This window comes from Phragmites australis, chromosome 17, assembly GCF_958298935.1.
Source record: "Phragmites australis chromosome 17, lpPhrAust1.1, whole genome shotgun sequence".
NCBI lineage: Eukaryota > Viridiplantae > Streptophyta > Magnoliopsida > Poales > Poaceae > Phragmites > Phragmites australis.
Genome location: NC_084937.1, coordinates 28,332,165 through 28,345,972, shown reverse-complemented (window position 1 = coordinate 28,345,972; position 13,808 = coordinate 28,332,165). Strand labels below are relative to the sequence as shown.

General features: G+C 46.1%; 1 protein-coding gene across 1 annotated transcript; it reads right to left on the bottom strand.

Moving 5' to 3' along the window:
• Positions 1–10,730: 10,730 nt before the first annotated feature.
• On the bottom strand, positions 10,731–13,473 carry LOC133897515 (F-box protein PP2-A13-like). The gene is made up of 3 exons (XM_062338275.1): positions 12,521–13,473; positions 12,097–12,215; positions 10,731–11,384 (listed from the first exon to the last, which is right to left on the bottom strand). Exons 1-3 carry the CDS (start codon positions 12,857–12,859, stop codon positions 10,955–10,957), a joined length of 888 nt encoding a protein of 295 aa, XP_062194259.1. The 5' UTR covers positions 12,860–13,473; the 3' UTR covers positions 10,731–10,954.
• Positions 13,474–13,808: the final 335 nt, after the last annotated feature.

Sequence of the window (13,808 nt, the reverse complement as noted above, 5' to 3'; positions counted from 1 at the left end):
AAAACGGCACACTCCTAAAATCTAACCTAAAATCTCTCAAAGTAGCAACAATCCAAAAAATTTATGAGTAGTAACTATATATTCAGCTTTAGCAGTAGACTGTGCAATGCTAGACTGCTTACGAGAAGACCAATATATAAGAGAAGTACCTAAGAAATGACAAGTACTGGTACTCTTCCTGTCAATTTTACAATCAGTAAAATCTGCATCCGAAAAGACACGAAGAGAAAGTGAAGAGGATGTAGAAAACCAAAGACCATACTTGAGAGTGTGCTTAAGATACCTTAGAATGTGTTTCACCGCTTGGCGGTGAGACGTCCTCGGTGAAGCCTAGAAGCGAGCACACAAGCATACGACGAAGTAAATGTTGGGTCTTGTCGTCGTCAGGTACAGGAGGGAGCCGATCATGCTCCTGTACTCCTGTTGGTCCACCTCCTCGCCATCTTCATTCGGATCAAGCACGATCGAGGTAGCCATCGATGTCACCAATAGCTTTGCATCGCTCATGTTGAACTTCTTCAGTATATCCTTGGTGTACTTTGTCTGGTGGAGCTCGGGGAGTTTGATCTTCAGTTCGTCCCCCGAACAGCTATCAAGTCCCATACGCTGGTTGATTTTATGGTGAGTGGTCATCCTTTGAGACCGGGTAGGTACAACGACCAGTGGCGGACGAGCACTGGACCATGCACTTCGATGGATAGTTTACGCTGAAGGGAGCGAGGACTGGAGTGGTCTTGACCTCACCAATGGGCGACCTCCTCAGGTATGTAGTTCAATTATATTTTCCAACCAGTAACAATATTGCGGAACACGATGGCCTCTTTCTGGAATACGAGCAGCCTCCGCATTTGGGATTAAACGTCTGTTAGCGATAGGGAACTCGCTATTGGTTGTTAACTAGGTGTAAAAGGAGTTTCAGTGCTCTGATCGCACAATGGCGGCATACCTCACCAAAGTGAGAAGACTGGAGTGATATTTTTTTGGTTTTGAAGTAAAGCACTTCTCTCGCAAGGACAACTTCTTAGCCGATGAGCTGACCCATCTAGCTTCTTCTCGTGAACCTATCCCGATCGAAATCTTTGAAGAAAGACTCACACGATCGTCTACCATGGTCTCATGCCAAGGTGAAAGGGATGCTTTGCTTAAAAATGAAGCATTAGAGGCAACACCTTTGGAGGCAACACCTCCTTTAGTGCCGTCGACCTCGGGTGTCCATCATGTGGTCGTCCTACTCGATTCGGGTATGACCTGGATGGATTAGATCTTGGACTACCTTCATAATCAAGTAATCCCTAACGATGATGCGTCAACAGAAAAGGTCTCACGGTAAACCCGTAGATACTCCTTGGAAGAGTGACGCCTTTACCGTCAAGAGAGCAATGACCTTTTATAGAAGTGCACCACTTAGGAAGAGGGGAGCACAATGCTCTCTGATATCCATAGAGGCATATATGGAAGCCACGTTTCGTACCACGCTCTAGTTAGAAAAGCATTCCGGCAAGGATTTTATTGCCCCACTACCCTCCAGGATGCTCGCGAGCTAGTGAAATGGTGCGAGTCATATCAGTATCATGGCCGACATACCAACCTACCAGCCTAAGCACTGCAAAACATATCACTCTCTTAGCCTTTCGCTGTCTAGGGGATCGATATCATGGGATCATTCCCTGAAGCGCTAGACGGTTTTGAATTTCTGTTCGTGTAATCGACAAATTCACCACGTGAATAGAGGCCGAGCCCATTAGGAAGATCATCGATGCAACAACGATTAAGTTCATACGGGGGCTGGTAGTGTGGTTTGTCAATCCAAATCGCATAATCAGGAACAACGAGACTCAGTTCGCTAGTAGTGCTTTCCAGGACTATTGCGAAGAGATCAGGACTAAAGTTGGCTATGCGTCGGTGGCACACCCACAGAGCAACGGACAGATCGGAAGAGCTAATGGGATGATACTATAAGGATCAAAATCCGGGTCTTTGATCAGCTTAAAAGCTATTCAAGACGTTGGATGGATGAATTACCCACAATACTCTAGTCATTGTGAATGACTCCTAGTAGGGCTACGGCCGAAACCAATTTCTTCCTTATTTTTGGCGCAGAGGCAATGCTTCCTTCCGAGATCACCTTTCAATCGTCTCGAGTGGCCAACTACTCGGACGACGACCAGGTAGCGTGATGAAAAGATGATGTAACTTTATCGAAAGAGTTCCACGAGCGTGCCCTAGTTTGAGCTGCTTGATATCAACAAAACCTTAGATGCTATCAGAACCGCAAGGTGTGGGAGCAAAGACTTGTTGTAAGCGACCTCGTCCTTAGGCAAATTCAGAATAAGACCGGTCAGAATAAACTCTCCCCCAAGTGGGAAGGGCCCTACAGAGTGGTCGATGTCACCCAACCTAGTGTGGTCAAGCTAGCTATGGAGGGCGGTTGTGAACTACACAACTACTGGAACATCGCCCTGCTGCACAAGTTCTATGTATATGGTTACTCGGAGATAGGCCTGTTTCTCTATTTTGTAGAACCTTTTGGACGATCGTGGAATATAACTTGTAAGTTTTTTTTTCCAAAAGACCAGACTCTCTGTTTTGTAGGATTTCACGACCACGAGCGGACCCCTGCTAGATTGGCTCTCCGACCACTGCATGCGACAATGCTCGACGACCACTATAGGACCTGGTGACCAGAAAGTTTAAAAGACCAGATAACCGAAGGCTCTTGAATGGTGTGGGATCACTGCTCGCATAATGTCAAAGATACAAACAACTCGGGACAATAACCACAAGGCCATCAATCCCCACTCAGAGCCGGGCGCTGGTCGCCGCTGAAGGACTTGTCATGCTAAGGGTCGTCCCCACGCTTTGAAAGCCTAACTAGCGAATAGGACGGACTATTCAGAGTCTACTCACCACGAGAGCACAAGGAAAACACTCTAAACACTCCAAACATCGGTTATGACCGAACGGTCCAAAACTCGTAGGGCTCCCGAGTGGTCTTCCAGCCATAAGAAAGGGCCGAAATATTTTTATTCATGAAAAAGATTGGTTATAGGCAGGTTGATTACATTCGACCGGGCAAACTATCCGGTTACATGCTTGTTCTTTCCCTCTCAACTCGGGTGGCTAGAACCAGGTTGACGGAAAGGTTCCACCTAACTTTGGCATATCATGAAGATTCACCACCTCCAAGAATTCTGAAGTATGCAGACCTCTACTTACCCTTGAGCGAGGCAAGGAACCTTTTATACTCTTTCTTAAGGCGGCAGCTGGTCGCCCCAGGAATCGGACGACGGCGTGCATAGGGGCCAGATAGGGTGGCCGGCGCGAAAAACTTGCTGAAGTTGCTGACCGGTGCTGGCAAACCTGACTGACCCTCCTTCTGCACCTCCTCTACCTTCTCCTCTTCGTCGATCTCCTCCTCCAGAAGGTACTAGTCGATCTCCCTCTCATCGTCGAAGATGTCGATAATCTCGACTGGGGTAACCACATGGGCCGAATATCGAGCGAGAGCGATAGGAGGAGACCCTCTTTATAATGAGGGAAGCACGATGACGGTCGGCTCCAACCCTGCAAATAGGACTTTGATATTGTCTGCCCCCGGGGGCACCACAGCGAGCAGAGCTGACATCAGAGGTGACTCGGCCCTTGCCAAATCCTCCAAGATCATCGACCTTCCCGACGAGGAATGGGAGGAGGATGTCATGATCCACAAGAAGAGTTGCCTTATCGCCTTGCAAAAACTTCGATGAGTGGTCGGCTAGGTGAACTCCTGCTTTTCTAGTCGGCCAACCATTGATTCACACTTGGGGTGAAGGGTGGAACTACTGTAGGGAATATCCCCAATCCTATTATTTACTACAATGAGGGCTCATGACTGCTTCCCAGTAAAAAACCGTGCATGCATGGCTGCGTCTGGACACTAACATCTTAGCTTCTTATACCTATATTGTCTTAAACACCTCACTCTCAGAAGTACTGATGAACCTGAACCGGTGCAACATCCGAACCGCTTGAAATCTAAGAGGACGTGCATAGGGAACTGAAAGTCCCTCGAGCCCACTGATAATCAATGTTTCTCTCTCTTTCTTTTTAGGACGCTTAACCTCCCCACGTGACGTGAAGTTCAGAGTCAAAATGTGAAAGCTAAATGGCGTCGACGACCACTCTCTGGATAAACTATGTACCCACGAAGCCTAATTGGCGCGACCAGACTTGACCACGACCACGAAGAAGCTTGGAGGTTACTGTCGAACTATTGAGTAAGGGGACATTCTGGCTAACGGACCCTACGAGGAATGTGGCGATCGGCGGGAGATTTTTCTTGAACACTAGCCTATCGAGCAACCAGCCGTTGGCTCGCACGACCAGCACAAGACTTACGCGACCAGCCTCCTTGTGATATAATATGGTCCTACGACCAACCCTTGCTGGTCGTGAGATGGCCATACTTAACATGTCTAATCATATTTATTAGTGTCTACTCAAGTGTTTTCCTTCCTGAAGTACCTCCTCCTACAAACAAAGTTGTGGCCGACGCAGATGGGCAACGCCCTGTCCTATAGTATTAATTGCTACGGAGTAGGGGGTTGCGGTCCGACTTGTACCAAACGACAGATAGGATAGAATCTGCAGAATAACCAAACAAGTGGATGATTTTGCAGGTAGGCTCACGGAGCGCAGGGACGAGACAGCTTAGCAGATGAACTTTCAACGCACGGCGATGAGATAGGCTGGGCGACCGAGGGAGGCAGGTGAGGTGGCGGTCCACGGATGGGACGGACAGACAGAGCCCTCAGGGCAAGTTAGGTTCACCTGATTTTCCATGATAATGATCTAAAAGTAGAATATCTAACTATACATAGATATGCTAATCAAAGTCCACTTGTAAGTTCTGCTTCTTTCTAGTATATAAAGAGGGAAGACTTTAATTTGTAAGGAGAAAGCAGAAATCAAGAAAACTCATTTATAACCAGTTCCAAACCCTGATAACAAAATACACATAACGTAGAGTTGTTATCCTTCAGCAGATCTGAACCTAGATAACCCCGTGTTCTTTAGTTCATCACAAACAAACGCATACCATAAACATTGTTCATATGCTTATCGATTGATACACTCAAAATCATTTTTAGAAATTAACCCTCGATAATAAGCGACTCTTGCTTGTGCACCACTCGTGGCGTACAGGTTTCTGATCGCAGAAGAAACCATAACCTCTCAACAGCAAGCAGTGCACTGTACCAAGCTACCAGCAATCAGGTAATGCTATGCTGTACGGTATGCAATTGTTCAGTTGATTCGAAGCGAGATATGAACTGTGACCTGTTCAAGGACCTGTCTGGCAAGAAGAAGCTGGCAGAAGGAGAGCAAGATACTGAAGATTTGATGGGGAGAAGAACAAGGCACAAGAAAACAACAAGGCTGGCCATTTCTGAATATGTAATCGGCCGTGGAGTATCTGTATGATCTGAGAGGAGAGCAACGGCGTAGCTTCTTCGAGGCGCCAGTGTGTTGGCCGGTCGCATCTCGTTCTGATGAGCAGTTACCGTCGCCGATCGTCTTCGCCAGAAGCTAACAACACGACCTGGACTTCCGCAGGCCCGTGGAAAGCTACGGCCTACACTTCACAGATCTTTTTTTTTTCACGTAGCAGTGACGATCACACAAGAGAACATCGTCTACGCGGAGACGGGATTTGTGCAGTGTGTGCCACTGAATCTTATTGGCGAGAAGCCAAGAACTGCGAGAAGATAGGCAGCCAAGCGACATAACTGGATACTCGTGTTTAATTTTTTTTCGTCACATCCGGAGTCCAACATCCGTGTGACCCAATGATAGATTAAATGCAAAAGTTTAGAAGAGGCCTAACCTTTTCTTCTTCCTTCTATCCCTCCTTCACCTCCTCTTTTTCTTCTTCTTCATCCTTCTTATTTTCTTCTCTTCTTCATCTTCAATGTTCAAAAGTTTTAGAGGGCTCTCAAGTATGTCTAGAGGTAACGGGTAAGTCGTCCCGTAATCTCCCTGGTGGATTCACCTATATACATGTTGAATTCTAAATCGTATTTTATATGTCTATTTTTTTTTTTCTAAATTGGACATCAATTTTGACACCTGTGTCCGTGTTAAGTAACTCTGCATCGAACAGCGTTTCACAGACTACTAGATTGGGCCGAAAAATCCAATCATAATGGGCCGCTCTCTCGAGGACCAATAAGAATAGTTGGGCTTCTGGATTGTGCGTGCTCAGCCGGGTCGGGCCCGACAAGGCCCGTTTGGCACGCCGACGCGCGAAGCAAGCCTCGCCGCCGCCGCAATGAGAGGCCCCAACAGCCGCCGCGCTGGTGCCTCCACCTCGGCTGCCGTTGCCTCGACGTCTAGCAAGCGCGAACCTGAGGAAGACTCTGCCGCCACTGCCTCGGAGGAGTCGGGCGACGGCGAGGCACGCCAAGGCTATACTCTTTTCCCTCGCCGCACGAATCACGAAGGCCTGACCGGAGTTCGTTGGCCATGCAGGAGATTTCCTCGCCGTCGGGGTCGGGGTCGGAGTCGGATTCGGAGAGCTACGGTGATGATTAGCGGGAGCTGGAGCGCGCGCTCGCCGACGTGCCCTTTGGGGAGCTACAGCGTGCGCGCACCGACGGGTCGCTCGCTGCGCGGGCTGCTTCAGCCGCCGCGGAGAAGAAGGCTCGCAGGGGGAGCAAGAAGAGGTCTCTCGCTCAGGGAGGTGATTCAGGTCCCCAAGAAGGTGAGCTGTACGCCCAATTTGCTTAGATTTGTCATGTTTTGTGCTGAGAGTGCGATTTGATTTGATTAGCTCAATATGTGTAGTAACACTAACAGGCGGTTGTTTTTTAACGCCCCGGATTTCAACAAACCCGTGCTACCAATACTCATCTAAAAATCTATCGTGTCGGACAATTATTTAAAATTCTGACAGAGTTTTCTTTAAAATGCAGGTTCTCTGCACACGATAACTACACAAACGTCACAGACAAAATATTAATAAGCGAAAGATAATAGTAACGGTCTAAAACTGATACCCGATACAATTTATGGAACAGATACAATACACCAAAATAGCCACATGCTGCAATTAACCAAGTTGACCAAGTATGATGCTAAAGAATTACCAGGATAACTATGAAGTGATTTAAGTATGACCACTGCCACTACGTGATGCTATTTCACTCTTTCGCTCATGCTATGATCTGTAGTATCTAAAAACCAAATAAAACACAAGTCAGTAAAAATACTTAGCAAGCACAGTATGAAACCGAAAGAATAGACACATCAACAGCGTCAAAGAAGAACAAGAAATATTGAAGTTTTCCCCCTTTTTCTTGAAAACAGTAATAAGACTTTAGTTTTCGTCTGAGACGGATAATATGAATTTGCATATGAGAATAACAATAAAACAATAGTTTCGTCTGAGATGGACATTATGAATTTCTGTCTGAAAATAGAAAGAAGACAATAGTTTCGTCTGAAACGGACACTATGAATTTCCGTCTGATAACAACAATAAGACAATAGTTGCCGTCGATACAGACCATCTTGATTCTCCTTTTGCATTTACCTGTAAAGCCAAGCAAGTGGGGTCAGAATTTACTCATAGATTCATGAATATAAGAACCAAATTTTCCAGAACACCACACCATGATTGATAGATAAATAGAACAACTTAGAACCGAAATCTGGACATAAGAGACTTCGAATATCGAATAAACCAATAGAGAGGAATCAACAAAATAGGTGTCAGGAAAATCAAGTCAATTACAGGTTCGTCACACACTTACCTTAACCGTGACGAGAAGTCGGTCTCGCACCGCTAGTACCAACGCTTCCAAAACCTATGAAACAAGATTATACTCAAAATCCATACCAAAATGTCCACGCGAATTTACATTAGAAGCTTCAACTATGCTCTCTAATCAACCTCGAAAGGACACGCTTAGAAACCCCATTTTTAGTCAAAACACCCCTCCTGGCGATCCGATTGCTCCTTGGCGGTCTGACCGCCAGAACGTGTAGTACCTAAAAGGTTTCTGTCCGCGGGTGGTCTGACCGCCCTGTCTCGTGGTCCAACCGTGACACCGGGCGGTTTGACCATGAACCTGAGCAGTCTGAGCGTAAGAAGCCTTCAGAACGCCCAAAACTCTTTGTATGATTGGCAGTCTAACTGCCACGCTCGCGGTCTAACCGCCGAAACAATAGGATGGCTTGCTGATGGCTCTGCATTGTTTTGGGTATAACTTTCAAGCCGCTTATCCAAACATGGCAAATAAATACATCTGGAGCATTTAGAGAAAATTATCTACAACTTTATTGTTACGTGAAAATTCGAATTCTATCTCTATCGTGCCTAGATTTAAAATGGAGATATGTTGCACCGGGGTTTCAGATCTGGACCTTGGTACGTTTTCGGTGATAGCCCTCAAATCGCTTATCCAAATTGAACGAGATCAGTGCCAAAAGAAAGATATCGACAAAACCTACAACTTTCGTTTTGCCACCATTTGAGATTCTATACTATTAAATCCAAGAATTTTGATCAATAAATTGGCATAAATAACGCGTACCAAATCGATCCACTGGTTACGTATTTCGACAGCTAAATCCTCCATCCAAATTAATCCACAACACTCTAGGAACTAATTATAGGTTAACCTGGTAGCGTGACTCACAAATTTGAGCAAATTCAATAAAATCATGAAATCCTTGTTTTCTTCTCTTTTCCCCTTTTCTTTCCTTGTTTCTTCTTTCTCTTTTCTTTTCTTCCTTCATTCCTCCCGGTGCTTGCTTCCTCTCTACATCGAGGCAATAGCTCACGAACATGGCGGCTCTGGCAACGGCGAGCTCTGACCGCGGTAGTTTGGGACGTGGCAGGGACGGCTCGACGACGGGTGATATCGTGGCTCAGCACGACCAACAAAGCGGTTGCGGCATGGATGACACCGACAGTCGGAAGAAACGACATGACTGTGACAACGCGGTCAGCATCGGCAACGATGGCAACGGGTAGGAGGGCTGAGGACGGTGGCGGTAGCCGGTAGGTTAGGGTTTGGTCTCATGCGTTGGACGGCTCGAGATCGGCACAAGCTCGGGCTATATAGCGGAGGCCGGGCCAACTGACCGAATCGGTTGGTCGGCTAGCCATTTTTTTTTCTCTTTTTAAACCAACGATATGGATTTATTGGGCTCGCTACGGATCCTATATGTTCGAAAACGGACGCTTGAATATTGAAATGGATTTGTCTCGTCGAGATCTATGCATTCGCGATGTCCGATCGTTGATCCGGGCGATGATTCGAAAAAACTACTTTTCACCCATTTGGAATAATGCACGGGCAATGTTGTTTCTTTCACAATTTTCATATTACATTGTCCAAAATTCGGGTATTACATTCTCCCTCCTCCCCCCTCAATAGAATTCGACCTCGAATTCATCATTCACATTACTCACGGAGGGGAAACAGCTTGATCTGGACAAGAATACCACTACACACTAGAAGTGAACAACTCCGGAAATTTCTCCCACATGTGTGTCTCAAGCTCTCATGTCGCTTCACGTTCAGTCTGATTTGTCCAGAAAACCTTGACCAACTTAAGTGTCTTACGCCTCAACACTCTTGCAGACTCTTCCAGAATCCTCACAAGTCAGGTCCTACTCTAGTCACCGGTTCTAATGTTATATGATGTTCGAGATCTCTCAAATACTTCTGCAACATGGACGCATGGAAAACATCATGCATGCTTCTCATTGCCTTAGATAGCTGCAGATAATATGCTAGCTTCTTAAATCGTGCAACTATCGGGAATGGACCGATGTATCTCAGGCTGACTTTTCCCTTAGTATCGAATCTCACGGCACCCTTGGTGGGGGTACTTGAGAAGTACCTCATCGTCCACCTGAAATTTCAAATTCCGTCTCCTAACATCTGTATAGCTCTCCTTCCTACTCTCAGCAGTTAACCTGCGTAGTCGTATTTCAGCCATGCGTTTTGTCGATTGCTGGATATAATATTTGTTTTACACTTTTACTCGCTGCTGTCATTTCAACCGTTTTCTACTTTTTTCTGCAAACCAATCTAAAGGCTCCAGCAGATCTCAATTATTCCTGAATTGAGCAGAGGCCGATCTGCAGAAGCATGTTGCATCTTCGCGGCTTGGCAACCTCGAAGTTATCGCATTATCTCACAAGCATGAATGCAGTTGCTCGCTTCAGTTAAATCACATCAGAGAGGAAAATGGAGTGGCATGTTCCAGCTCTCATCCGCCGTTGTCTCCTTCGTCACCCATTCCTTGTCTCGCCTCAGCCCGATAAGCAACAGCTCAGGCAAATCAAGACATGATCGAAGCATCCAACACACCCACCGCTAACAACTGCGCACACAACATTGCAAAGAGACGCCAGAAATATCGACATATGCAGCTTCTAAAGAGCAATAACAATATAGGAACTGGTTTTTAAAAAAAGAGCAATTTGCTAAGTAGCATCACAAAAATTAAAAAATACTATCGATTGTGAGAATAACATATAGATCCTACGAGGATGACTAATGTATTTTTTTAATATAGTCACTTTTACAATAATATCTATCTAATTTTGCTTTTTAAAAATGAACATTTATATAACATATCCTAAGAATTCGGAGTTCGGATAAGAACTGTTTCGACAAAAGCCTGGGTACACAGGGACCAGGTGTTCTTTCCCTAAAAAAAAGAACCATGTGTTCTGCAGAAGACACCAGATATACATTTCAAAGTTCAAAATGGGCAATTTACAGAGGTGCAGCATGTTCATAGAGGGACAAGAGGAATTAAAAATCACTTACCCCTTCAGTTACATTACAGGACTGGAAAATACTTTGTAAATGGAACCACACTTCACTTCTGTAGAAAGAAAAAACTATGGAGCAAATCTCTTTAAGATATCAACAACACTTGTTCGACGAATCTAGACATAATTCCGAGGTGCTTTTATCTGCGTGAGGTATTGCGGTTTCACTACCACTGAATCAACGCAGACACCTCCTTTTGTGTGTGTGCAATCTATCTGAACCATAGCAAACCGGATGTTTATCGGTTCATTTGAATCCTTCACGACGAAATCACCAACATGGTGATTGATCCAGACACCAGAATTGGCTAAATAACACTTCGACTGAGCATGCTGCCCGTCAGAAGTTGACATTTGGAAGCGCACTGGCTTTATATCCCAGCCGTGGATGTGCTCTGAGCTATAAACCCATCGTCCGAGCCGCTTGATTGGTCTGCCTAGATGGACCCGGAAAAATAGGCTGTATGTACCTTCTGGGAAAAAGAATTCAGCCTCCCCTGTGACTTCAAACCACCAAATTTGTGACAGATAAGCAACTGCATGAAACCTGCAAGAAGTGACAAACTTCACGTGACTTCTCTTATCCACAAGGATTTGAAACAGTGGCGATAGTCATGCAACTAAAGAGGTACAAGTAACATAAGACATACAGGTGAACCATATTTAAAATAACTGGGTAGGCAGTATAGTATGCCACTAATGCTAATATGTTCTATTATCTCGCATGGAATGCAAAATTCGACGATAATATGTCTGAGAACAGTTCATGATTTTTACTGTCAGAACATTGTTGGATTCAATACAGATACAGGAAACAAAACATGCCATCGTTCAAGCGAATTAAGGTGCAATTTTAAACCACAACAGATTCATGACAATATAGCGCCTAGATTGGTTCCATGGTGCAGCACACAAACACAATCACTAGGCTGATATTGGGCCTCATACAATAAGGATGGTCGAAACAAACCTGATGCGTATGTGTACCATCATGAATAGAGCATAGGTAGGCTATCTAGATTTTGGAAGGCGAGAACATAATATGAATGAACACGCCTCAGGCCATTGCCAATTTTTGGATGCATTTCCAATTACACCAAAATCTCAGGTATGCTAATTAGTAATTACATATCCGAATGGCAATGAAATTTACCGCAAAGCATGGACTGACAAAGCCTTCAACTTTAGGATTCTACAGATTAAATATTATCGTATGACATATATACTAGCAAATTGAGATTTCAGTTTGATGGAAGCACCTCGATTCATCATTTGGAATGAAGTTCCAATATCTTCTGTCATCAATGCCCGTTATTGAAAGTACCCTTGAAGAGATTGACATGCAGACACCTCCACCGCCCTTGTCCAGCCAGAACTCCTACACAATGTGCCATACAAATTTTACGGCTAAACGATTACAACGAAAATTTAGAGATACAAGTAACCCAACTTGAAGATGCTAATCAGGCTCCAAAGTCGAAACATAAATACACAGCCTTTATCCCAAAGCAAAATCAAATTCCTGACATTTTAGTCACACAATTCGAAAAAAACATAAATTGATCAAAAGCAACATAATAATTTCATCGAATTTAATCAAACAAAATATGATTCACCTAGCATAATAGTTAAGCAAAAAGATGACACTTTGTTCCAAGGGAGAGCCCCGAAGGAAGCACATACCTTTTTGCCGCCATCGAAGCGGTTCCGGCGGCAGAGCCGCGCGTACACCTCCTTCTTGGGCAGCGCCTCCGCCTCCCGCGCCACGGCGGCCTGCCGCTCTTCCCCGTCGCCGGCCGCGGCGACGGCTAGGAGGCGCGCGTAGTTCCTCGGCAGCTTGGATTCCCAGACGCCGTCTCCGGACGCGGCGCCACGGAACGTGCGGCTGAGCCGCGCCATCCGGCAGATCTCCGGCGGGTCCAGCCTGAGCAGCACCTCCGCGACGCAGCTCTCCGGCAAATCCCCCAGCACCGTCCCCTCACCTCCCCGTCCCCCTCCCGTCGACGAGGCCACGGCGCCCATGGGCCAAGAAATGGGGCTCAACAGTAGAGGGTGAGCGACTTGGAGAGCAGCAGCAGAGACCCTGGTGACTTGGAGAGGGGCGGCGGTGGGTTACGCCTCAGCGCTAGAGAACCCATCGCGATGATGCCGCCTCGGTGGCCGTGCCGTCGGGGCGTCGGGGGAGGGGTGACCTCTCGGCGTCGGCGTCGCCGTGGTTTGCTCCCCGAAGGCAACCACCGCCGAGTTGCTCTTCCTCTCTTTCCGCTCCCTTCCTCCCTCCGCTGCTTGCTTCAACTGGTTCTTGCAGCTGATCGAATCGAAGCAAACTGAAAAGTTGCACCTTTCTGTTCACCTCGACGGTTCTTGATCAAACAAGGGGTTCTTTCCTCTTGTCTCTCCTGATCTCTGACGCGACGGAGAAGAGGAGAGAGAGGAGTGGTGTTCATGCGGCTTTGCGTGTGTTGGTTACCTGGGCTTGGTGCGTGCTGGGTTAGGCTGGTACTGGGGGAGGAAATGGAATGTCAGCAGACAGTGGAAGCCGTGGAAGAAGACGAGTAGAAGCGTGGAAGGGCGGAGATGCTTGTAGCATAGTGGTAGTGCATCATAGTGGTGTCAGTTCGACGGGGGCTCGAGGTCCCCGTTCTGTACTCCTTTGAAAAGACTTTCAAGGAAAGCCCTGGTAAAGAGGGCCAGCTGTAAAAAAAAAAAAAAAGCGTGAAAGAAACCTACAAGGTTAAAGGACGAGGATCTCAACCTCATTGTTGACACGTGAGGTTGGTTTCGTGCGTTGTCCCTAACGTGTGGATCTGGTGAAAGGAATTTGTAAGGCTGAAGGATGAGGATTCTGATTTTGCGCATCGTCGCTAATATATAGGGTTAAATTTGTATATCATCGTTAACCTATGAGATCGGATTCATATATCAGTGATAAAGTTATCGTGACGTTGATGTTAGAGGATCTAGATCCTAA

What these genes read in the sequence shown, in the direction of transcription:
- LOC133897515 (XM_062338275.1), bottom strand. Translation starts at nt 12,859, where the DNA reads ATGGGCGCCGTGGCCTCGTCGACGGGAGGGGGACGGGGAGGTGAGGGG. An exon ending in GCTTCGATGGCGGCAAAAAG is followed by an intron (nt 12,216 to 12,520) that starts GTATGTGCTTCC and finishes CACATTGTGTAG; the next exon opens with GAGTTCTGGCTGGACAAGGG. An exon ending in ATTCCAAATGATGAATCGAG is followed by an intron (nt 11,385 to 12,096) that starts GTGCTTCCATCA and finishes CACTTCTTGCAG; the next exon opens with GTTTCATGCAGTTGCTTATC.